This window comes from Chlamydotis macqueenii, chromosome 5 (assembly GCF_036417535.1).
Source record: "Chlamydotis macqueenii isolate bChlMac1 chromosome 5, bChlMac1.mat, whole genome shotgun sequence".
Classification (NCBI taxonomy): Eukaryota; Metazoa; Chordata; class Aves; order Otidiformes; family Otididae; genus Chlamydotis; species Chlamydotis macqueenii.
Window position 1 is genome coordinate 15785038 of NC_141560.1, and position 26406 is coordinate 15811443.

Here is a 26406-nt window from a genome sequence, read left to right on the forward strand (position 1 = left end):
GTACAGATTCTGTCTCAGTAATATCACGTGGTTTTGCTATACCGATTTTTGGTTATTCTAGAAGTTGAAGAACTCAGTTTTAACTTCTATTGTTGATTAGAATTGCTTCTCTCATTAAGGTACATTTACTATCAATCAATACTCATTACTACTTAGTTACTAGTTTAAAGATTTTGCATGATTCTATGATTGTTTTTTTTTTTTTTTTTTAAAAAAAGTGCACTAAGAAATGGCATGCATACATACTACCTACAGTAAGGAAGCAGAACTTGAGCTAGAACTCATCAACTCAAATGTCTGATTCAAATCAAGATGTCTAAAGCCATCTGTTAGAACCATGGCTTATTAATGTTAATTATTTTGGCTACAACAGTGATTTTCAGCTTCTTATTTGCAGATCCTTTTGAGTCTGTGAACTTACTTCTGGAGGCTCATGACGGGTAACTCAGAAAAACAAGCCTACTGAAACCTATTGCCAGTAGATTGAGAAACACCGATCAGAAATTTGTATATCTACTAGCAGATTTTTATTGTTCGGAGAAAATAAAAGGAATTAAAGCCATAAATAACATCAGTTGTGATGAAAAGGAGACAGGGTGGGCAAGATATAAAGATGATGAATCTGTTCTAAACAAGACAAGCAATTGCATGCTGTGAAAAATATATACAACACAAAGGTTTATTGTTTTAGGCAGGGTAATTATAATATGAAGACCATAATCATCAGTGGTTTTAGCAGTTAAAGAAATTTTAGTCAAAAGAAGGCTACTTATTAAAGTTACTCACATCAAGCATTTGGAGGATTGGGCTCATGCTGATACAAAGATCAATCAAGCGATGCATAGCTACTTGTAATTTTTACTTTTATTTCAGGGCAAGCTTAAACTATTTGACAAGAAGAGAAATAGTGCCATCTGCTGACAAAAGAAATAGTCACAAGAAAAGCAAGTGTAAGATGACAAAACTATTACAGCTAATCATTTTTGAAAAAAGGAGTTCAAGCTTTTAAAGAAAAAAAGTATAGCCCCAAATTGTTTATGCACACATTCCTTCTAGTTCTGTCAGTTTTTAGAATTTCAGATTTTGAGATGGACTCCCAATCAGGAGACAAGGAATGGATGCTCTTAAAATGTGGGGTTTTTGGTAACAGAAGGCTGCCCCGCCAAGCCACCGCACAATCCATAACCTTTCCCTTTAACAGACTAGAACTCAACATCCTGCTGAGTGTTACTTCCACTTACTTTATCTAACATCATGTTTATTTAGAGAGCATTCATTTATGTACTGTTTCTTTTAGGCCACACCTTATTTTGTCTTAGAAGAAAATTTAAGAGCTAAGTCTGAATTGAGAGTAAAAATCAATTTTATATATTCAGAAAAATCAGACAACTATGGGATTGTGCTGTTTTTTATTGTGTTTTCAATGGAGAAATACATCATCTGTTTACAAAATAGCTCTTGAAAAATACAAGGAGTACAGATACTATAAAACAAAGCAAACTCCAGTCATGAGACACTACGTACATCATGCGAAAGCAACAGTCTGATCTCCAGGTTATGAAAACTAGAATTAAAAAAATCACTATACAGAAAGGTTCCAAGTTTCCAGCTTGGCAAAACTTGGGTGTAGTTACATGAAACGTTTAATAAAATGAAAAAGATTTTCTGATGTGTAAACAAAATGACAAGACTAAATTTGTGCCTGGCAATTTCGATCTAAACTCCATAGCTACACAAAATACACAGACACCTTGTACACTTCAACTGTTAATATAACCTTCTTTGGGGGGTGGACAACAGCAGGCTGCACAGGGCAAGGAAAAGAGAAATATTGTATACTAGACATATTAGACAAATGGCAAAAAAAAAAAACAAAAAAAAAAAAACAACCCTTCAGTTACTGCACAGCCTAAGTAAAAGATAAGCTACACTCTGACTTTGGAGAATTAATTTAGAAGGATAAGGGTAAGAGTGTAAGTAATTTAATTTTAACATGAAAGATGCATGTGTAATAGGATGGAGCACAACGGGAGATGGGAGTTCATAAAACATGCTAATCAAAGTATGGGAAGTATGATTTGACATCCCACATATTTCAGACTGAAGTAATAGTAACATGAAGTTTGTTATCTACATCTGGTATTACTGTTGGTATCCCTCATGCTCCTCAAATACTGCTGTTCTTTGCCATGAGAGATTCAGTTCTTTCAAAAGAAAAAGTTGTTACTTATCTGTTTTGACAGGACTACAAGAACAAAAGAGGAGTAAGAGAGCGTACTAGATGTCAAGTGCTTACTAGAAATATGATTTTTAAAAATTCAATGTTGTTCAGTATGTAAAACTACTTCTGATGAGCCATCTAAAAATAAAAAGGTTAAAATTCTTAGGGAAAAATCTTTTTGCCTTTATTTAAAATTTGAAGCTTTTTAATGCATACAGGACTTTTATGGAGTGTACAAAAATCATCTTATATTTAGTGATTCAAAGGCCATCAAAACAGGTGTTACATTTCACAGGCACACAGTATTTACTTAAACATTTTAGTCAAGGGACAAAACTTTGAATTTGTGCCTACAGGCCACAAGATATTATGATTAGGTAAGGGGCAGAGGGGAACCCCAATGAGGGTCTAGCTTGTTTTTTTGTTTTGTATAAATAACTATTGTCCTATATGGTGCATACAAGCTAAAAAAAAAAAAAAAAGAAAAAAAAAAAAGAAAAAAAAAGGAAAAAAAAAAACCACCAACAACATTAAACGCAAAAGCTTTTCCCAAGAAATAAAGGGAACAAAAAGGGAATAAGGAGTTTGATTAGCTCAAAGGAAAGTTTATTTGCTGATCTGTATGCACCTTAAAACAATCCTATAAATAAAAGTAGACCACATCTTAATCATGTCCCACCAATACCAAAACTTCCCAATTACTTCCTCAACATAAGTCTTTAACCTCAAGATTTGACATTTTATTTTAAAGGCTTACTGCTGCTTGATGGCAGTTGAACTAGATATACTACACACTTTCTTTCCAAGGTATAGTATATCACAGAACATCATCCAATTTGCAAATTCCTACTATTGAAGAGATTCTTCAATAAAGCAAAAATGTATCAGCTGAAGATCTAAAATTAGTCATACTCCAATAAAAAAGTACATAAAAGTGCATTTAAGGGATTCTTATGCCAGTTTTATCTCAATTTTGAAACAATGCATCAAACAAATTCAATCAGAATGTCAAATATGGCTACAAATAGTGTTCATGTTTTTAAAGGCAGTAATCCTTCGAAATATTTAATGCAACTGTTGCTAACACATTAATTGTACTCCTGGCTTCACATACTAACCTGGACTTCCAATCAAGTGGTGATTTTAGCCCAGAAAGGGAAGTGCACAAAATATACCTAAATCCATTTGCAATCATGTTCTAGTCTTGCACCCTCCATTCTCCTTTTTTTCTAGCATTAGAAGACAACAGGTTGAGTTGGCAGATACTGTTTATGGACCCCTGAGGTTGCTTTTACCGGTTCAATCTCAATTTTATTGAATTCTTGATAACAGGAATAGGATTTGCAGGGAGAGCAGGGATATCTGAAAGGTCTGTACTGGGTGTTTTCTGGAAAGAAAAGAAGAAGTTTGGTTGTATTTTAATTTTGTAAATATCAAAAGAAAAATATTGTAGTAATTGGCACTAACTTTCAAAAAACAAGATCTTTAGAAGTGTTTTTGGAATATACCAAGATAAGGACAATTACAAATTATAAACAAAGATTTTTCCTTTGCTTACACAGTTTTTTAGGAAAAATTGTACAAGAATTTCTTTCATAGTGTGCATTTCCTTTTTTGACAACTGCAAGAAACTAGGAAGTGCTGCAGATAAAGCTGAGCCTACTAATAATCTGTGTTATAATAAAACATAACATAAGGGTGCTTCATCAGTGACATCTACTATCTGATCTACATGCTTAGTATTTAAAAACTCCTTTGAACCATTTAGTGTTAAGCCTTAGCCCCTTACAGATGAATGATTAAAAAATGGCCCCAATGCAAAGTATGCATCTTCATACATTCACATTTCAGACTGTTTAAAAGCTCTTTACAGTCAAATTTCCAACTTTTCATATTGGTTTAGATATACATAGAAAAGGTACGTTGAACTCTAAAACAGCACTATATGACCAGGCTAAGAATTTCACCTTGAATATAATCTGAGCACTTTTTTTTCCCCTCTCTTAAGATTTAAATTCCATTCAGCAAAATTACATCTAAAGGTAAATAAAGGAAAACACAGAAAAGGAACACTCTAGATTCTGTGTGATTCATTAATTTCTCATATAATTAATGAAGCCTCTATTGTTGGTTGGTTTTGGTGTTGGTTTTTTTTTTTTTACTTTGAAGTATTTCTCCTCCACTTTAGCAGATTATTTGACATCACAGTAATCCAGATATGCATTACTTTGTGATTTATTAGAAAATATTTTCTTATGTTATAAACAATCAAAATTAATATAAGGTATATTTGATACATGGGAAAAATTGCATTAAAATGGCTGCTCTTAATTGTTCTTTTATTAAAAAAGACATAAATCAAGTTAACTCTGACTGATACGGTAGGAAAGCACAATGCAACAAGGACTTAGAGCAAAATAGCTTTGACCTCCTGCCTCCCTCCTGCCCCTAGCAGCCCACTCTGGTTGGTGCTGACCTGCAGTTTAACATGCTTCTATTTTCTGCAACATTAGCAGTGTTTTAAACAAAGCCAATGAGAATACTAAAAAGTAACAGAAGAGGCATACTATACTGTACTTTTGCAGTTTCTAGATTACTTTTGCTAAAGTAACAACTACTTAATTTGTAAAAGCTATAAAGCTTTATGTAATCATCCCTCAACAGGTAAAATAAACTCGGTGTACTAAATGATCTAAAAATTTCCCTGAAGCAGTTTATAGTGCCCATGTAACATCTAGAGTTTTTGCAAACAATTTTAGTACCTTTATTCACTAATGCTCATGCAGTTCAAAAAGTCTGCCAACAAATACCATTAATATTATTGTAATGTATCTCCATTTTTAATCAATACACATCATTTCATGAGTTGAGTGTGCATAAAATGCTTTGTGATAGTGAAACTTTAATCAGTAGAGCACTAAGTGAAGCTCAAAAACACTAGTAAAGACAAAGATGTTTTCTAAAAGTTGTTACAATATTAGGAACAAAATTTCAAGTGAATGCCACAGAATTCTTAATTCAGTATCTATTTTTCCAATGCTCCTTACACTTATAATACCTGCAGTAAACCAACACAGCTGGCTAACGAATGATAAGATTACAACTTCTCTCCCTCTCATACCAAGTATCAGAATCTGAAGTTACGTTTCAGACATTCTCAACCTCTACCAGGACATCTTTGAGTAGCAGCTATTTAAAGCATTTGTTTCCTTGTTAGAAAGGATTATTCTGTGATGTGCAAAGCACAAAGGAATAAACTGAGGCCCTTACTTTGAAGGCACAATTCAGAAGAGCGAATCCAGCTTCGGTCAGTTTGTATGGCAAGCCATACATGTTTAGCTACAATGCACATTCAATAAGATCAATGATCATCTAAAACACAAAAATTGTGACAGTAACAACAAGCAGCTTTCCATACAATGGATTTATATTAAAAATTATACATTTATTTTTAACATCTGGACTCATTTTAATATAAAGATTTTCCCCACAGATCAGCACACACACACACAGAGAGGTGGTGTTTTTATAAACAGTACCTGAGGAGCTTGCAGAGAAGTTGTCTGAAGAGTTTCTGTTTGAGAATTAACATTCACTTCTGTCTCAATTTGCTCCTAAAAAAAAAAAAAAAGCAAAAGCATCAACATAGTTATACCACTTCCAATTATAAAAGCTATTTATACATAACTCCATTAACCAGAATGCCTTAAGTTGTGCATATACAGCAAGAGAAAAAAGGCAAATATTGGTACTTGCCACTTTGATACCCACTCTTTTATAAAACAGAAATCACTACACTAGAGAATGTTTTGCTGATTAGATATTTGACATCAACACAAGCTACAACACTTCCAGTTGCCACGCAATACCTTTTATACAGAATCCTATAGGAAAACAGTCCTTGTCATTCGACTCATTAAAGACAAAAAGTGTAGTATCAAGAAAGACCATGTAAAAAGCTACTGAATTTGTTGCAAATTCAAGTGCTTTTCCACTCCTTTCATTACTCTGCTAGAAAAATTTTCCTGCTACTTTAATGGGCTGAACCAGCTTTCTGGATGAACACATGAATATCAGAGCCAGTTTTGGGGGTACAACAGTAGCACTGCATGGCTAAAGCAGGACAGTGGCACATTCTCATTTTAATGAGAACAGAGTGTTACTTAAAGTTGTACCATTTTGTAAACCATACCCTAACAAAAAGGAATGCATTTCAATGGAGAAAAATCTATATCTTTGGTAAAGAACGCTATTCCTCCATTTCCTTCTATGCAGATTAAGGACATAAGATTTAGAGGAGACTGACAATAAAAACCAACAGGATTACCTATGTCTTATCATTACCAAGGATCTATTTTCAATGTTAAGATTAAATGCTTATGTGCATTTCTGCCTTCACATGTCAAGTTCAAAGAGATTTCAAGGTGACTACATAACAAGATACAATTCCTCACTTAAGGGTGTGGAAACTATAAGCTAAAGCACTTAAACATTTTAATAGGTATTTTAATTTCTCAGTGTATTTTCCACAGTATTCCATGTATACACTGAAGTGGAGAGCTGCTATCATGAGGCTAGAGACAGACTGTCACCCTTTCTGTTCACCAATAAGCAGAAAAATGGTCTGGTAAACTACAAGATACCGGAGAAGCGTGCCTGAATCTCTGAAAGTCCCCAAAAGGTATGCTTTAATTTTACACAATTTTACACAATAATTTCACTATCAGAAATATTTTATTTACATCATTTGATTTTTTTTTTTAATCTAAAAAGTGAACAAGGTAGCAGCTGGCTTTGAGACTCTCAGCCCAACATGCAAAAATCCCAATAGAATACATAGGACAACTGTTCTTTAACTAAGTTACGTGCATTGAGTTTGAAATGCAGGCAAAGCAAGGCATATAAACACATCTCTGGTCTAACAAATTTAAATATAAATATAATCATTAACTTTTTTTTTTGCTATGCATAATACTGTGTGAATAAGCAGCAAAGAAATCACTGTCCTATGTGACGATGGACTTCAGCTCAGGTTAGTCTGGCAGGTAACGTACTGCAATTCATTAATATTGGCATACACATTGAAAAATAGCATATCACTTTACTGGTGTGTCTATACTGTATCTACAAACACTCTTAGTCGTTCCTAGAGGGAAACACAGTAATTTTCACAGGAAAAGACTCCCAATCAATATACAAAAAGTTGTATGCTTTAGGTATAGATACCTTAATTTCCATTTTTTCATGCTCATTCAAATCTATACAGCTAGTATCTTCACTTATTTCATCCTGCTGAAATGCAAACAAATACAGAAACTTAGAAAACAAAAACATATTTCAAAAAAAAAAAATCAACAAGAAAATAAGGTCATAAAGTGTTTTTGAAGAGAGAATTAGCTGTAAGGCTTAACAAGTTATATTCTAACAAAAAAAATTGCTTTTAAGACAGGAATTTAGAACCTAAGCATTTGTGCTAACGCAGTACACGTGTCACATGATGAACATCAGCATAATAAAAACACAGTAACACCTAAGCAAGTTGAATACATAAAGCAGCAATGCAATCAGAGCAGGAAATACACAGCCCATTTAACAAATTATTTGAAACCTGGAATATGAGAATCGGCACTCTGCATCTGAAATGAATATTCAAAATTTTGGATACTGCTATGAATGATCTCAAAAACTCAAATACCTCTTCAATTTTCATTTTCTTGGGAGACTCTTCATTATGGGGAGAAGATGTCCTTTTCACTGCTGTGACCGGGCTAGGCATTTTTGTTGCAACATTTCCTGAAGTTCTTGGTGATGGATTTAATAGATACGCTGAGGAAACAACTCTAGAGATGGTAGGCTTTGGTGGTGGAGAAATGGCTGGTTGTGTGGCAGTTTGAGGAATGCTTTCATTTGAAGTACCTACGGACAAATAATTTAAAAAGCTTTAACAAGATGAGTTTCGACACAACCATTTCAGTTTCAATCATCGGTATTTTTGTTCTCTATTCAAAACCACTGTTATCAAGTAGGCATCAAGGAAGTGGTACAGTTAGTGGTATAAGGATCACATTTGGAAGAGCAGGTGTGCATACACAGCACAGTTCAGCTTCAACCTCATCCTGAGAGAGAATTCCTGTATCAGATTCAAGGTGGCCATGTCAGTGACACTCTGCTTGGTCTGACTAAACCTGCCTAACAGCACGGTATACTAGCCTAGACAGAGCTCCATGCTAGTATAGCTATATTATTCTTGGCACCCAAAGAAGTTTTATTGTTTCTGTTCTCAGCCATATATATGCATTGCCAAAGATTGCCTTAAATCAAGTCCAAGAGCAATCTGATACTCCCTTCGTCACTCAAACATGAAGTTTATTGTTTTTCAGGCTCAGAGTCCATAACGACAGATATGAAGTCACAGAGCATCAGATCTGATGTTCCATATATACAAATGCTCCATATGACAAAGTTCTACCTCATCAATTGCCTACCTCAAACTAATAAACACATATAGGGAGATCCTCCAGGATGAGAAAAATTACATTGGAAAATTTTCATTAATGACTATCAAGTGACTGCTCTTGATTAATCAAAATACGAGAATAAACAACTTCTGATATGCTTCCAAATCAGAAACATAGTCATGCTGCTTAAGCTCTATTTAGTTTTCATAGACAAACTTACATTGATGCATCTGTGACTTATGATAAAAATCAGAAAACAGTAATAATCCACTGTCCCACATATCTGAGAGTGAAATGAGAACTCATCTTGAAAAGCTAACCAGTTGATCCTCTTTTCTATCTATATCTGACTTGCTGCTTGTATACAGCTAAAAAGTTCTATCAAAAAAGAGAAGTGGCTAACCCAAAGTGAACATTTTCACCAGATGCCTTTGTTCTTTCACTAAAAAGTCTTTTTTTTTTTTAAGTGTACTTTTTACTGTAGAAAATACAGAGGATAAAGTCAGCACACACAGTGGGACATGTTTGAAAAGATGTCAGTAAGGAGCATGTATTCTGCTTACATCTGAGTCTTTTTCATTCCTAGAATCAATTTTATGAAGCACAAGGAGCAGGAACATGGGAGCACAGACTGCAGAAAGTACAGAACCACCTCTTAAGTTTCACTACAAAATGGATTAAAAACAAAAAAAAAATTGCTCTTCCAGATTTAGATAATTTTTCCCCGTTTGACCAACTGAACTACAGGCCTGCATCAGGTCATCAGAAAACTACTGCTATTGTGAATGGTAAACATAAATTTCCAAGAAGAAAAGAATAAACAAACATTGCGGAATTAAATACTCCACCATAATTTCCCAAGTCCTAAGAAATTAGTTAAATCTGTCTATCAAGGAAAACACGTTACAGTATATGTTAAGTAAAGACCTCAGACTGGAAGAAAAACTACTTTATAAACGTTACAAAAATCAATAGAAACAATATACTATGCCATTTTCCTTACCCCCTGAGCTTTCACTGGAATTTATTTGTGGCACAGTGACTTCAGAAGCCTGTATGTTGGTCACAGATGCTGCTGTTACAGCTGGCACAGGACTGCTTCTGCTAAAAAAGAGAAAAATGACAAAATGCTGAACATTAGTAAAACTATAGCACTATATGATCCATCTTTCATCACATCATATGCATGGCTAGTAACCACAGCTGATAGGATTTTACCTACATTACAGAGCAGAACTTATAATACTATGTCACAGTAGGAAGACAGAAGTGAGCATTAGCAATCTACTAAAAAACAAGAGCAATGGATGCCATTTCAAATATTTAACCTGAATCACTTCAAAGACAGATTTTTAGATCAGCAAGAAGCCGCACAAAAATAAGTCAAAAATTAAGGCAATGTCTGCCCAAATAAGATGCAGGGGAAAACACAGCAACTATTTTCCTGAAGGATGGAACAAAACCAGTCTAGAAGGAGTAGAAAATAAAGTTTGTTTTCAATCTACAAACACTATTACAACTATGATCTCAGTCTGGACTTCCCAAGCAAAGGTCTGGGATTTCACATTTTCAAGAAATAGGAAAGCAGTATGTGCCAAAAAAAAAAAAAAAAAACAAAAACAAAACAAAAAAAACCAGCACAGGGCAATTTTCACTTCAAGTGTGACATCCTAGATACCACAGATTTGTTTTAAAAGCACAGTCAGTGGCACCAACTAATGGAAATCATTTACCAAGGAAGACTAACTAAAAAAGCACTGGTCAAAAGGAGTAAGTTCACCAATGTATGTTATCCTACACAACATCCTATCATTTACATCTAATACTGCACAATTGCAGGAGATTGATGTTAACTTTTCTGTGTATCAAATAGACAAACATGAGACTCTTGAAAGAGGAGAGAGTAGAATCCCATTCACTTGGGCAAACTGAAGTTTAGACAGTAAAAGACTTAACACAGGAGTCAGGATTAAGATAAACGTTAATATGCACACTTTGAAAATACAAGGGAAGATTATTTTCCTAAGCTTAATTTGCATAGATCTCATCAGTAATAGCAGTAGCACTACTGATTTCCTAGACAGAAAGCCTAAACTTCTGTCTCCCATTTTGATCTAATACTCAGGTATTGCACATCAATTTCCTGTACACTACCTCTCAGTCTCCTACTGCAGTGCTCCCAAGTTTTTATATCATCTTGTTCTTCCAAGCGTCTTTACTCATCCTTGTAACTCCTCATCTGAAATCGAATGCCATGCTCCCCATCACCCAAATTCAGCCCTTCTCTAGCATTTAAACTGAAAATAATGCTCCAATTTGGAACATTCACACCTTAATAACTGTAGTATCTCACAAATGCGCTATTTGCTATGCTTTTAGCACAATTAATTCAGGAATAGGAAGCAACAAGACTCAAAGTCTTCATTACCCCTGAGAACTTCCAGAACTGTTCAATGGACTCGTCTTCATAGCACTAGTAGGCGAAGGCACAGATGTGCTGTTATCACTGTCCATAGACAAGTCTAGGCTGCTGTCATTCAGAGCTGTCAACCTGATCCCTTCTGTTGAATGCTACAATCAACAGTACAAAAGAAAATTATATTAGTCTTATAAGAGCTTAAAAATCAAAGATCCAAATGATGTAATATTTCTGTTATACAAAATGTTACCTGTTAGGTGAAAAAAAAGAAATGAGAAGTGATTTAACAATGATGAGCTTACACTATAAACTAAGTACACATACATGCCTTAAATGCAGTTAAATTTAAGTACATTTTTAGAAAAAAAACCTGAAAAGAGGAGCACCTAAAAACATAAAACAAATTGACCATTTTCAAACCCTTTTACATGTAAATAATCCACTATCCTGTCACTACAAGCATTTATATTTTCACATTCACAATTCAGGTACAGATTTGTCTGAATGAATTATGTTCAAAAACATAAGATAAACTGTTATTGTATATAATGATTGTATTTTCAGCTTTATTCTTAGTTTCTTTATAAGTAGGCTTACAGATATTGCTTGCATTAGCTTTAAGGTAATACTGATGTACACTAAAACCACAATAAATACAAAGAATTTAGAGACTGATTTGAACATAAGACAGTCAGTGGAGAAGAAAAGCCCTCCTAAGACACAGTACTACTTAAAGAGATGCATTACTTAATATTTACACTGTCCTCTGAAATATATTACAAACAGATTTACACGTGGTTTCAATAGAAGATTTCCTGTTCTTTAAAAAAGCAGTTATTGTAAAACAGCTGTTGTAATAAAGCATGTTATTCAGATACACCTAAAACAGAGTATATAACGGTGCTTTGGCTATTCACAAAAACAAGCAAACCTGTATTGCTCGCAGATTAAGCTAACACAAAAAATAGCAGAGATTTTGAAATACAGACTAAGTTGTTAAATTGAATATTCCACTCCCTTCTTCCTGCCTCCATTGTAAGTAAATCACATCCAACACAACAGCTTAATTAAAAATTTTGCTAACATTCTCAGGTACGGCCACATAGGTAAATGAGTTATTGAGGGAGAAAATAACACTGGCTAAGCAATGGGCAGTTTTATCTTATTACAACTGTCATTTAAATCCTTTACTCTTAATTAAAAGAGCATACAATATCAAAAACTGCCAAGTTGCAAGTTGAAGAATACTTTCCTTCAAGTTATTCTCAAAGTATTCAACCTCAGTTAAGGCAACAGACTACTTAGATACAAAAGGCAGCAACAAGTTCAGCATTCTACTCGGCTTCTATTTGATGACTTGCAATTTTACATTTAGAGACTCACAGGAAAATCTAAGTAATAACAACTTAAGAGGAAAAAGCTGGAGATAACAAGAATTGCTTAACTGATTGTTCTAATGATATTGTTACAGATACTTCCTTTAGGTCACCTGCATGTTAAAATAGCAAGAGAGCTTTAAAACCTTATTATTGCACTGTTTTAAATCCTTTTAGTTTAGGAAGGTCACAAAATATGATACTTCAGCCAGACCTGAAGATACTATCCATGTTGTTGATGTTCTGGGAAAGCCAGTATTATATTTAGTGCATCTAGTAATACTGCTACAGTCAAATGAGATCATATTGCTTATACACGTGATAGCTTTCAAAATGTGATTTTAGTTCTTTGATTAGTAGATCTAAAAAGCTCAGAAATCATTCCTCAATGGCATTTTTATTGCTCTTGTTATTAGTCAAGTTTACCTTTTTCTTCTTCTGAAGCACATGATTAGGTAGCAGTTGGTGAAGTTGCTTACGTTTCACATGCCTTGCAGCAATCTTCATGTCCATCTCAAACATCTTGCTGTTTATTGCTTGCCTATAAACTACAAAATTCAAATAACATTAAGACACATTGAAGTATTTTGCAAAGTCCACTTAACTTGCCCAGGCAGAAATGATTTGCATTTCAAAACATTTATTACCCTCAAGAACAAGCATAGCATTTCCTTGCTCTGAAGGAAAACAGTGAACTGCCTACTACACCAGCACTGATAGTACAAACACCAACATACTACTTTGGAAATATGTGACCTGTTTTCCAAGAAAAATGTCTTGCAAGCACACAGTTCTCTAAACTATATTGTTAACAAGTTTTAACAGTAACAACTCTGAAGTGACTGAAAGGGGGACTACAGATAGAAATAAGTTTTCCTCATAAGAATTACAGTATTTACATAAAACTATTTTCTTCACAGTTGGTTCAGCTTTTATTTATGCAGCTCCTACAACAAATGGGTTCTAATTCAGGAGCTGAATGCCTGTGTGACAGCTAATACACTACAAATTAATCTGGCAACTCAGATACCACTTTGCTTTTATGCAAAAGTTATTTACAGGAGGTTTTTTCCTGCTGTGTTTTGGGTTTTTTTAGTTGGTTTGCTTCCAGTTGGTTAGTTGTTTTGGTGGAGTTTTTCTGTTTGTTTTGGGTTTTTGTTTTGGTTTTGTTTTTTTTGTTTTGTTTTGGTTTGGTTTTTTTCTTTGTTTTTTTTTTTTAATTATGTTTGCTATAATGAGCTATTTCCCTTCACCTCAGAATATTTACTTCCAGTTAGTCAACATTGTTAGCGCAAGTAAAGGAACTACACTGCACCCCAACACCTTGGGTTCAAGTAAAGCCAAGTACAAATGAAAAATTCATTGTGCAGTAGGTAGCACTTGAACCTATTCCTTTAACTCTGTAAAAACATAATACTCAAGCCTTAACTGCCATTTCTTTAAAAATAAATAAATAAATAAATAATTGCAAATTTATTAGGTAAGTCTGTCAAAGGTATTGTTCTTTTCTTACTCAGACTCTGGAGAGTCATGCTCTTCAGCTGTTACCAAATCTTTGCTTATAAGTTTCTAATGCATGTTCTAAATTATTTTTGTGAATTAAAAAAAAACATCAGAAAAAGTCAAAGTCAAAAATGTTTACTGCACTGAACGTTAGACATGAAAGTAAGAGTCACTGAACCAACTAATATGAAACACCATGGAATAAAAGGCATTTTGTTCTACAGTCTACTAGATACTCAGCTTTAATTCACTCACAAATTCAGTTTCACCAAGTAATAAAAATATTTAAACTATACACATATTGTCAAAATGGAGCTAGGCTAGGTAGTTTGCATATGACGACCAACTGGTTTGTTTAATAAAGATCACAATATAACGTGCCATTTTGAGAGAGAGCTTAAAGATTTGTGTGCATCATTTTTATCAGTTTTAATGAAAAAAAACCTGAAAATTATTAGTCTGAAGTATCTAGAAACATTAAAACGCATTAAAATAGTATTTCATTAAACACCACCCTAACTCCTTCGCTGAATCCTTCTACTCTACATCTAGATAGAATTCCACTACTGAAACACACTACATTTCGAACAAAGACAATAACTTCAACAAGTTTATTAATAGCAGAACATGCAGAAAGCAAAACTCACCTGTGTCTGTAAAAGACTGAATGTCGTAGGTAAGATCAACACTTAAATTTTCAGAATTTTCAGTTTTCTTGAACACTAACCCAATCACCCACATTGTACGGTATTCTTCCCTGGAAAATTTTATATGAAACAGTTATATAATTATTGAATAATCTAATAAATTATCTACTGCAATAGACAACAGTTGTACATTTTAGCTCCACTAGCAACGAGGAGCTACTCATAGAAAGGCAAAAAGCAAAGTTGATGTAATGACATTCCCTTTTCATTGCCATGCAAAAAAAGCCAGGAAACAGTGACAGATCTATCTCCATAAGATCATGGTAGATTACTTCATTCAACTGTGCTTCTGTATAGATTCTCTCATTTTTAGGAGTTACAACTAGCCATCACAACTGTAAAGGAAATAGATTTGAAAGGAGATGACAGATTTTCAGCACCCGACCGTGAAAGTAGTTAGAATCTAGTCTCTGACTAAACAACTTACATTTTGCCATCTAAATTTGCCCTCAACTCTCAAATTTCTTAGCTGTAACTGACCAAAGAGTGCAGTTTTCAGGTAAAAAGAGCCTCCCTTTTACAGCTCACCTTCACATAGTATACATGGAAGATGAACTACTGTATTCTATTACAGAATATAGTGCAAGACTTACATAGCAGCTCCACATTTAATGTTTTAATTCAAACGTCTGTTCCCTGTAAGACTATTTCAGAAGAACACTGTTTTCTAGCCAATCAGTGAACAAATATGGGCAGGCAGGTGAAAGAATATACATTGTTTACACTGGGAAAGTGACCTTTCCTAAAATGAAATAAGAATAAATTCTGAAATAAGAGCTAATTGGACCCTGTGATTATGCAAGCAGTTGTAGCTGTATTCACCCACTAAAATGGTGCTGAAGAGGTACTGCCTGCTTTTGTGCAATTTCTCTTGGAACATGCATGTAATTTACGTAGATAACTTCTTTTAAAAAGCAGCACCATACTGTCACTCGAAGCAGCTGATGTCTGGAAAAGGCTGTGCAGAAGGTAAACAAGGCTTTTCACATATTCCCAGTGAAGACAAAAATTTCTTCACTGTTCTCACGCTTCACACAAAAATATGATTCCTACAAGTTAATTACAACACTATGTAGAAATAAAATAAAGTTTTGAAAGAGAGGTTTTAGACCACACACCTGCAATCATTGTATTGAGCGGGGGAGGATGGGGTGGCAGAGGGGGGAAGGAGTTGAAAAACATATATAATCCTGAACAATTTGAAATGCTTGGAACTCTCTCCACTGTTTCCACATTTTAAGGAATTCTAACACCAGCCATTACCAAGTTTAAAAGATATGCATCTCAACTACTAAAGGCAATGACATTAAATGTACTTAGTTATTCAAGATTTCAGTTCTACTGTGCCTGATGCTCTACTCAATTATCAGTGCTGCCTCATAATTAAAACCGTCTTACCAACTAGTAGCTAACATAGATTATGGACTACAAATTATGCCATTAATACAGTTATTAGCAAAAATATATTCTTTCCTTATTTTCTGGCTAAGAAATATTTTTATACAGAATAAAGAATATCTAATTTCAAAAATACTACTTCAGAAGAGCTTAAAACCATTTCCCTTTAGATGCTGTCATTGAAAATTATTCCATTTAAGATTCTACAAGAGTGCTAGTTTATTTAATAATGAATCTGTATTTTACCTAAGGTAGTTCCTCACCATTACATGAAAAAAAGTTTTGCTTACTTGTCAGGATTCTCCTTGGGTGCTGGGAATGACTGTGGATTCACATGAGCCAGTGTAATGAATTCATTCTTCTCCAGGTTTCCAACTAGAATACGGATTTTTGATTCCACCAAGCCCACCCTGCATAAATGTCATTTATTAGCAAGTTCTCATTAATATGAAATCACAGAAGTTTCTAACTTCATATATCAGGATAAAATCCTCAACACTCTCCCTATACTAATATTTGAGACTAGAAATGAACTAGTGCACTACACACAACAGACTAATTCAGATCAATAAACCAAGCAAGTGTGTTACAAAAACCAATGCAAGGGAAGCTTAAGAATGCCCTGAAGCTCTCTTTAAGGCCTGATTTTACAAATCAAATTAAATAGCAAGATATTACACATCAGTAAAAGGCAATCAGCAAGAAATTCCTACATATTTATCCAATATTATTTTGGCTTCAGATGGCAAATTTTATAGATGAAGAAATTCCCAATACCTGACAGTCTTAAAACTGCTCCAATATAAGAGAGCAGAAACAAGGGGAAAAGGCACTTTTTTGAGAAACAGTATTTCTAGAGATTGAAAACATACCTCCTCATACTGTTTATTAATAAAGTGCATAAGGCTTAAGAAAATAAGATTTGTAAAGTGAACCTGACAGTGCTGTAAAGAAGCAAAATTCAAGCAACAGCCTTCACTCCCTCGTTCTTCATTTTTACTGTTTTTCAGAAGCATACAATCTTCATCCATTTAATTCTGAAACACTGAAGCTCCACCTTGTTTCGTTAAAAAGTATGCTAGATATTCCCTTGCGTCCAAGGCTGACAGGTTTTTGTTGTTTGGTGTTTTGTGTTTCTCATTTAAATAGCAATCATTATACTCACCATTCTAGTCGCTGTTTTTCTGTCGGTGCGCTTGCTAGAAGTACAATATAATGCCTTTGGAGATAAAGACAATATGCTATTCTATTTATACTTCTAAAACTAGACATTCAAACCTTAATATTAAAACTTTGTAGTAAATTCTACATTGCAAACTACAGATTATTAGCTTAAGTATAGACCCTGTAATAATTTTTAAATTAAGTATTTTTAAGTACACAAATGGGCTATGTCCCCCAGGTGTGTGACTAACTGACTTCTCAAAACATTTCTGATTTTAGGGACATTTGCAACTACACTTTAATACCAGCAACCTTAATAAGAGGCTAGGAATGTAGCACTAGTTGAAAAACAGCACAGAAATTTCAGTACCTAATGAGATCAGAGATTTAGCTGACTACTAGAGATTCCTTGCAAGTAAAAACAACTGTACACAACCAGCTATATGTATGTCAGTAGACTTAATCAAAACATTACTTTGAAATAGTTAGAAGAGTGGTTAGCATATATTCATTCGTTTAAAGTAAAAAAATAATACTATCAAGTGTGGTTTAAAAAAAAATAATTTGCATTTTAGAATTGTCTGAAGACACTTATCTGAAACTTCACAATGAATGTTTCCTCTGATGATAATTCTTAAGCTCTCAATTATATTCCAGGATAATCAGTATATACCCACTGTAAGTAAATTTCAAAAACAGTATACAAAGCAAGAATGGTATTTTAAACAAGGAAGCCCAAGGACAGTGGAATGAGAGATGACTACTTCTGAGTTCATAATGAGAGGTGGGGGAACTTTACAGTCAGGTTTTCCAGAAGTTTAACTGAAAAATCTATTTTAACATCTTAAGTCATGCAACTTGGCATCACTCTATACTGATACGATATATTTGGGTATCTTCAGAGCAGGATTTAAAGAACAGCAGTAACATGAGGGATTAGACTCTAGTATGTACACCTAGAGGACAGGAATGTAAGGTCAACAATGAAAAACTATAGTGCAAAAAGAGTCCTCTGATGCTACAAGGCCTTCAATTAATACCAGTAAAATCAACAGATGACATAGATGACTACATGTTTCTGTACTTATCTTTAGGTGGCAAGAAACCAAAAAAACCCACCCTGCTAAATGCTACTTTGAATTCAGTCAGAGAACGTCAATGAAATGAGAGGCCTGGAAAAAAATTCGGAGAAACTTTTTCCCCCTTTTGAACAGGGCATTTTATCTATTCATTTTTTGCATTTTGTCAGTATTAATTGCTTCACACAAAAGTGTTAAAGACTTCTTCCTGTTATCTTATTGAAACCCTCATTGTAGTTACTTGTAGCATACCATGACTCAAGCATTTATATTCCTAGAGTATCTGAATTATTACTTGGGGGGAGGGGGAGAGGCAGATTTTTCCAGGTTAACTTTCTCTGGAAACACACATTCTATCAACTCAAGTGGAATTTAGCATTGATGCAGGAATCTTAAAGAGGAGAAGAAAAAGAAAAAGAAAAAAAAAAAAAAAAAAGAGAGTAAGGGTCCTTTAATCAAATTCTGTATGAGAAGTCACTAATTTCTAACATCAACTTCTTCTAAGGAGAACTAAATATGCAACTACGATCCATAAGATTCCTATATTATACGTATCACACCTTGTAGAATGTTTCATTTAGTAGGAAAGACAACTTAAAATCTTTGTTATTTTTAATCATGTATGAACAGAAAGAGACAAATCTCAAATCTGCAAGTATTTAGAGAAACTAATTTTCCAGTTACTTATTAAAAGGAGCTCTTTGAAACAAACTTCTGAAGAACAATTTGGGGAAAAAAAAAAAACAAACCCTAATTTGGCTATGTCTAGGCCTCAATTAGCTGGTGAGCACCTAGAAAAAGAAACCTAAGCCTTATTTATGAAATTAAGTATAATGAGTAGCTATTTTTGCTCAGGTAGTGTTAGGTGAAAAAGAAAAAAGGAAGATTAAATTTCTCCCCCTCCCCTCCTCGAACAACTGTTAAAGAGTGCTGAGGGGCAATTAATCACTGGAAATCTGCTATTGCCATTTTCAATAAAACACAAATAGTAAATAGCACAAGCTGTTCAAAATTATGACATTCAAAAATATCCATTACTATACTATAAAGAAAAAAAAAAAAATCTGAAGTTAAGCTTCTACTTCTCAATGGTGATTTTTAGATGCAGAGTATTATTTTAAAGTATATGGGTTTGGTCTTTTTTGTTTGGATTCTTTTTTTGTTTGCTGGTTTGGGGTTTTTTTTTTTTTAGAAGCTGGTGCTGTGTCTCTACTGCTGTCTCCTTATCAGCATTATGTTTTCATAAAAATAACCAAATGTAGATATTATGGAATTGTCTTACACCATTAACACCTGTAACTACAAAAGACCAAAGTATTTTAAGAGTCATACTACTTTTTGAAAAAATTGAGAACACCTGAACATGTTTATTTCAATTTTTCTTTATTAAGCTGTCCAGGATTTACACTTTAAATTATCCAGTGCATTAGATAAAGTCCTATCAAGGCAAGTGTTCAAAGCACCTTTCTAAAAAGGTAATGTTTATATTCTATTTATTTAGCAGGGTATGTGCCTTTATAACAAAGAAACAATATGCTAGAGCTCATTAAATGAGTGCTATTTCTCTCATCACCATAATTCTTTGTTTTAAGCTCTAATAATTTCATTCTCATGTAACACTTCATACTTGTGTTATAACCATTTGAATGTTATAACCATTCTTGTCAATTCCCTGTATGCACCATATCCAGCAAGTGTATGCTCTTTGTTGTTGTTTCCCCCCCATCTGAAAAATCTAAACCTAAGTGAAGGGCAGATAACATGTTGTAACTCCCTAACTCTAAGTAATTGCTGACATTTTAAAAATAAGAAAAATAAAGTTCCCCATTTTCCCAATTTCTAACATACTCCTGTCATGCAGGTATGCAGTACCCTCCAGATTTCCTTAGTCACACATCACTGAAGTTTGTTTATTTCAAATACAGCTAACAAGTGAAAAGTGTTTACAATCAACATAGATGTTTAGAAACTGATTGCCATTGAGAGTGATACAGATTACTAAAGCTATGCTTTCAGGGAAGGAAATAAATGTTTTTAGAAGTACATCTCAGAGCAAGGATCAGATCTTCTCTTATCTGGTAGAGTACTACACACTGCTTTGAATTTCAGCAGGAACAAGTCAAGGAATCTATAATTTAAACAGCAGGAAAGTGTGAAGAGGAGAAAAAAAAATCTGAAACATTTAGCTTTCAGATGGAGATCTGACCAAGAGCTACATTTATTGCATAGTGATGACTGCATATAATGATTTTATTTCATAAAGGTTACTAACCAAAGTTTTCAATTAACTTACTAAAGTAAAACAGTAAAATCTTGGGTGACTTAAATTAAAGCAGGCTCCATAACACCATTCTACAGTTTAAAAAAAAATAATTAATAATTAAAATAAAGACACTTTGCGCAAAACATACAAATCCTGGATATTTAACCTTAGCAAGAGAAGTTTTTATTGCTAAAACTTATGTACCAGATTTAGCCATTTAATAATAATTAAAAAAAAAAAGTACTTAAAATGGAGATTATTTCAATTGACATGTAGTATCTCCTATTTTTTCCTAGTTTTGAAAGAAAAAAGAAAATGTACTAAGGAACTTATTAGCAATCTCTTGACCAGAAACTGATTTGCCTGCAGACCATTTCTAACTTCAAAAAATAACATAACTTTACAGTGCTCTTTTTAAAGGTTTTCAAACTTAAACTCCAAGGTACAACATAAAAGCCATTCAAATGTTTTAAAGCTTTTACCATGCAAAAAGTATAGAAACAAAACACAGACACATTATGAAGGTCATCAGTCTCTTTTAATGGGGGAACTGTATATTTCAATTTTGTTTAGATTAGTACATAACCAACCAACCACCCAACACAGAAACAAATGTAAAATATATTTGATCTCGATTCAAGAAAAATGGGTCTCCAATTTCAACTGAGGGCAAAGAAGATGTAGTCCGTATTTTAATAATCCATATTTATTATAAAAATACAATTTTCAGCAAGTCCATATACATTTAACAAGCTTCTGCCCCACAAGCATATTACTAGAAACCCTAAAAATGTGAAGTGTGAACTTCAGTATTTCCCTTTCAGACATTTCAAAATAAGAGAAGATAGGTGTGAAAGAGTATTAATAAAGAGTCAAAAGCCTTAAGCTTTAATAAAAAAAAAAAAAAAACTAGTAATAACTAGTACATCTGGTAGTTAGTCAACACAATTGCAAAAATATCTTTTATTATCAGAGTGAACTGTTGACTATATTGACAGAAGAAAACACATAGTTCAAGTACGTATCCATCTTAAATATTGACCTTCAGAATTAGTTCTTTTAATATCTTGTTTCCTGGGAGGCAAGACCCATTTTTAGAATGCTTACTGACACCACTAAAGAAGATTTCTGTTAGTCAAGCCATCTGATATGTCTTCAATTTTATTGGTTGAATACCAATTGTATAGTTAACTGGTGACATTCTAAATATCTGGTCAGGGACTAACAAGTTTCTGAAATACACACTAAAGACACAAAAGAAAAAAAAAAAACTGAGGAAATTATTCTTTTTCTAAGACAAAGGACAATAGTGCATTCAATCTCCCTCTGCATAGAAAAATCCTAACAAAACACTTCGGAAGTCTAACGGATGTATATTTAAGATCCTATGCTACAGAGCATCATTAGATATTTTAACTGATAAAACTTAAAATATTCTGCCATGCCATAAAATACATACTTGTACTTTTGAAAGAAGTTTGGAGCTTCAAAAAGTTTGGACCACTCTGCCTTACTCAGCAAAATTTCATCTGTGATAGCAAGACCTAAATTGTAAAAAAACATTTAAACTTTTTTTTTATACAGTTTAGTACTTAGTAAAAACAGCTTATTAACTTAGCAACAGTTACTACAAATTATTTCCCCCCCATTCAAATTCAAAGGAATTTATCAACAAGCTTTATATTCCAGTCATACTGTAAGCAGTTATTAGTTATACAAATCACATTATCAAAAAGAACATCAATAAAATGCATTGAGAAATATCTGTTAATGAATCAGACTGATGATTTAACGTATTTTTACTTTGCAGATCGATTTAATCTTTTGTGTATGCCACAGTATGTACTTAGTCCAAAGGAGATAGGCTTTTTTTTTCCTTATAGTACCTGAATCGTCTCTTGTGCAAGGCATTGTACAACAAGGCAAAGACAGTGAGACAATAAGCTACTGCTCTGCCCCTGTGAGCTCTCTGCATCAAGTCTACTCCTTGCTTTGATAACATTTTCTTATCTACTATAGTTATCCAGATAGATTACTAGGACAAATCTAGAGGACTCATCTCTGAGCAAGTATACTGTCTTGCATTAGGCCTAGAAATGGCCATGAAGTGGGATCACTACACTACTCTTCCATGTGGCAGGACTCAATCTAAAGCCACTAAAATAAACAAAAAAAAAAAGATAGCGTACCAATAATTCTCATTTTCAGAGCACAAGTCATTCTAATTAATTACCATCTAAGAGTGAAGGGCAGTTCTGCACAAGTCTCCACCGAATTTGGAGCTTTAAGTCACAGAAGGATAACAAACCAAGTTCTACCTCCCTCGGAAGAGAGTCTCACGTCAAGAAGCTATTTAACATCCTCCCACCACCCCCCTCACAAAGCATACCCGCAATGAACTACTTAAATCTGTTCAAACACATTTATATAGAGAGCATAAGATAATACTTACCTTGTTTAAATTCCTCAACCATGACCATCCGTGTGGAAACGGACACATTGTAGGTAGAGTTCTGCTGTGGGTATGCTGGTGTAATTATAGGCATAAGATGGTACCTATCACTGGGGTTTACCTATATATAACAACAGCCAATCAGTTTTCTTCAAGCATACACATAAGTTAACAAATTTGGATTTTCCCTTTACTACAAGCGAGTCTTAAGTTCTAAGAGATCTTACTTTGCAGACCAAGTAAATTTATCAATAGTTCAGAGAAAGTTTAGAAAACAAGGATAATGCTTTCACAAAGGACATCATTCTGAACCACAGTGATGTGGGAGGGCTGCAATCTGTTAGCACATTAAGATCAAGTTGCAGGCATTTCTAAGTCCAGAAGCAGTAACTGAGCAGAACAATTTCTCCCTTTAATAGAAATTAGCTTGTGATCATGTCAAAACAAGGACACTTTATCACCACATGAGCACCTTTAGAAGAATAACCATCTTCAGACCTTGTGAAAAACATTTTATACTTTATTTTTTGTAACACTACTGAAAATAGAAAGCCAGCTTAAGATGAGAGGCTCTAGGCAACCTGACAGAAGCATCACTTGTGTTAACGTGTCTTTTATTAAACAGCACGCAGGGAAACAAAAAAGAAGGGGCAAAACACGCACACAAAATACACTTAAAATAGCATTAGAGTAGCAATCTTGTAGATGGTAAATTAAAGATAAAACCCTGTCATTATCTTACCCCACTTTGTTTAGCTACTACAACGTAGACAGTTCCTATCACACACTGACCTCAAAACCTCTATCTCAGGAATAAGAGTAAGACTCAAAAACACTTTTTCAACTGTCTCACATTATTTAAACATGGATTTCTGTCAACCAGAAAAATAGATTTGAAGTACAAAAGGGCATATAACTCAACCTCTGGTGCTTATGCTATGCACCGAAAAAGATTACTTTGAACACGAACTATTCTGTACTTGACAAAACAGCACTGAACACATTCATGCTATGCCCTGCTGAAATCTCAGAATGAGAGATGTGCATCTGCTGCAAGCTGTTTTATTGACTGTCAGAAGGACATTAATGTCCAATGTCCTTAATATAAGTGCTACAAAGATAAGGATCAAATTAAATAAGATACAAAACTACTTAAGACTTCAATTTATGAACTTCTTTGGTCCAAGATAAAAAAGACATATTACTATAACTATATGGAACCAAACCTATACAGCTGTGACTGTTGCACTGAAGTGAATTCAATATACTTGCAAAAGTAACAGGTTGTAAGTCAGAAGCAAACTGTTTTAAGACAAGCTGTTTTTCAAAAATGCACTGCTTTAAGGCATAGATCTAATTACACTGAATATTATTAAGATTGCTTAGTGGAAAAGTTGTGAGTAAGAAGTACATTGTTCAGCAAGCGTGCTTCAAGTGGTAAGTTCACAAAACTAGGTGAACTTTGTTCCACACTCAGGAGAACTAGAGGTTACTCATAAAGAAGACATCATACCAAAATACTAAGTTTAATAAACCCAAAATGAAATTCACCTAGGATTCTTTAAGCAACTGAATTTATTGTACAGTGTGACTTATAGGGGAAAAAATAATACACTAACCCTTGGGTCCCATACAGGCAAATTAAGATTGCATTCTTCTGGCTGTTTCAATAGCACTGGATTTGGCCATTCCCTGTTCAAAAAGATTGTAGGACTGCATAAGACTATTGGATACAACCATGTATGTTCAACAAACAACACTTTGAATGGGATCCTTCTTAACTTTGCTCTCAAGGTATAGCATCATTTCCTCAAGGCTAAGCTGGTCTAACTGGGGTTAAATTAGCTGTATTGCTGAACTACAATAGATCTGTAAATAGCTCCTCCAGGGCATCAGAACAATGAACTTTCTGTAGTCTTGGAGCTTTATAACCACTAGCTTAGGTAACTAAAGCAAACTCCTCTAAATTCTTCTTGAAATACACCTATCAAAGAGAAATTCCTCTATTAAGATTGATACTGCGTCCATCTTCAAGCTAGATGTTTCAGGGACAAACTACAGAACAAACAGCCAGCATAAATACATCATTATAGTATAATTACAAAGCATATGCATTTTTTTTTAAAAAAAAAAAATCAAGACAAAAAGAAACCACGTTGAATAAAACACTAAAAAAACCCTAACAGTTCTGTTCTTCAAGTCGTCTCTACTCCCATTAATAAAGCTACCTCCCTAAAAAGAGCAGAAGTCAGTTAATGTGTTGGTGTTTGTACATTAATGCTCTTATGCTATGCACATATAAATACAGATTGCAATCAGTTTCCCTCTTGCTTATGTGGCAAGATATTAAATACTAGGTACCTCACAGAGGCTATAAAGCTATGGATTTCAGACAGTGAAACTGTGCAAATGTTCTTCACATTAGGAAGGAAAGACACTAGACTTGAACTAAAGCAACAACTTGGTACAATGATTCTTAAAATCTATCAATGTCTCATGAAGAACACAGGTATCCAGACATCTCTTTCAAGAAAAACAGTATTCAGCTGTAATCTGCTAAGTACACTTTTGTCCTACTCATTTTAGATTTACTGGGAATGTTCCCATTGCTTCCATCTGAGTCATTTAAACCATCTTTCTGAGGTAACTAGCTCAAGAACATGAAACTGAATGCAATTCCAGAACACCTACTGCTCCACACTTACAAGATTAAAAACTACCTTTTTGCCACTGGTTCCCCTGAACTGCATTTAAGTTATGTGCCTAGAATAGACACTGACATACCTCCTTTTCCCATTATGCCAGTATCTGAATGTTAAAAGACTTTAATTTGGGGGCATCTGCTCTTATTTTGCACTACATAAGTATTTTATGTGAAGGCTGATGTCGAGTTAAGACAAATACTTAAGAAAATTTTAATTAAAAACTGAGTGGTTTTGTTTTGTATACTTTACAAACAAGACATGTTGGATGACTTATTGAAAATCTCAAGCTAACAAATTTCTGGGAGCAAGAACAATGCTTGTAACTACCATCTTAATCCGGTAACAGTTGAAAATGATACCATAAAAACAGGACTAAAATTCAGTGTCTACAAACAATTTTATTTTAGTGTAATCTAAATTTAAAAGAAAAAACCCAAACAAAATCAAAAACATACCATTTAGAAAATACCAAGAAAAATTTATGTACAAGAGTTGATGCTATTGCATTTGGATAAAGCTGGCAAGTTCTTGCTACTAGCATAGCCCAGGAAACACCGCCAAGGAAACCTAGTATATTGGAATAGATGTTGTGGCCTGTGGATTGAAAAGGAGAGACAAAAGGAGAGAGTTATCAGTAACCAGAAGAGTTAATGAAAATTTC

The 26406-nt window shown here is 33.9% G+C and overlaps 1 protein-coding gene across 7 annotated transcripts in view; it reads right to left on the reverse strand.

Moving 5' to 3' along the window:
- Positions 1 to 1392: 1392 nt before the first annotated feature.
- Positions 1393 to 26406, reverse strand: part of PAPOLA (poly(A) polymerase alpha) — a 46940-nt gene continuing 21926 nt past the window's right edge. Inside the window, exons 9-23 of one of the 7 annotated variants that reach the window (XM_086748297.1) lie at positions 26201 to 26339; positions 24660 to 24732; positions 23041 to 23161; positions 22048 to 22132; positions 17248 to 17301; positions 16373 to 16492; positions 14625 to 14734; positions 12901 to 13022; positions 11108 to 11250; positions 9683 to 9780; positions 7917 to 8137; positions 7448 to 7513; positions 5761 to 5835; positions 5492 to 5560; positions 1393 to 3608 (exon numbers count right to left, since the gene is read on the reverse strand). In XM_086748297.1, coding sequence (XP_086604423.1) covers positions 3513 to 3608; positions 5492 to 5560; positions 5761 to 5835; positions 7448 to 7513; positions 7917 to 8137; positions 9683 to 9780; positions 11108 to 11250; positions 12901 to 13022; positions 14625 to 14734; positions 16373 to 16492; positions 17248 to 17301; positions 22048 to 22132; positions 23041 to 23161; positions 24660 to 24732; positions 26201 to 26339 — 1592 coding nt within the window. In that variant the 3' untranslated portion in view covers positions 1393 to 3512. Of the gene's footprint in view, positions 3609 to 5491; positions 5594 to 5760; positions 5836 to 7447; positions 7514 to 7916; positions 8138 to 9682; positions 9784 to 11107; positions 11251 to 12900; positions 13023 to 14624; positions 14735 to 16372; positions 16493 to 17247; positions 17302 to 22047; positions 22133 to 23040; positions 23162 to 24659; positions 24733 to 26200; positions 26340 to 26406 lie in introns of those variants that run through there. The other 6 variants (XM_086748296.1, XM_086748295.1, XM_086748300.1 and 3 more) reach the window with 6 other exon arrangements.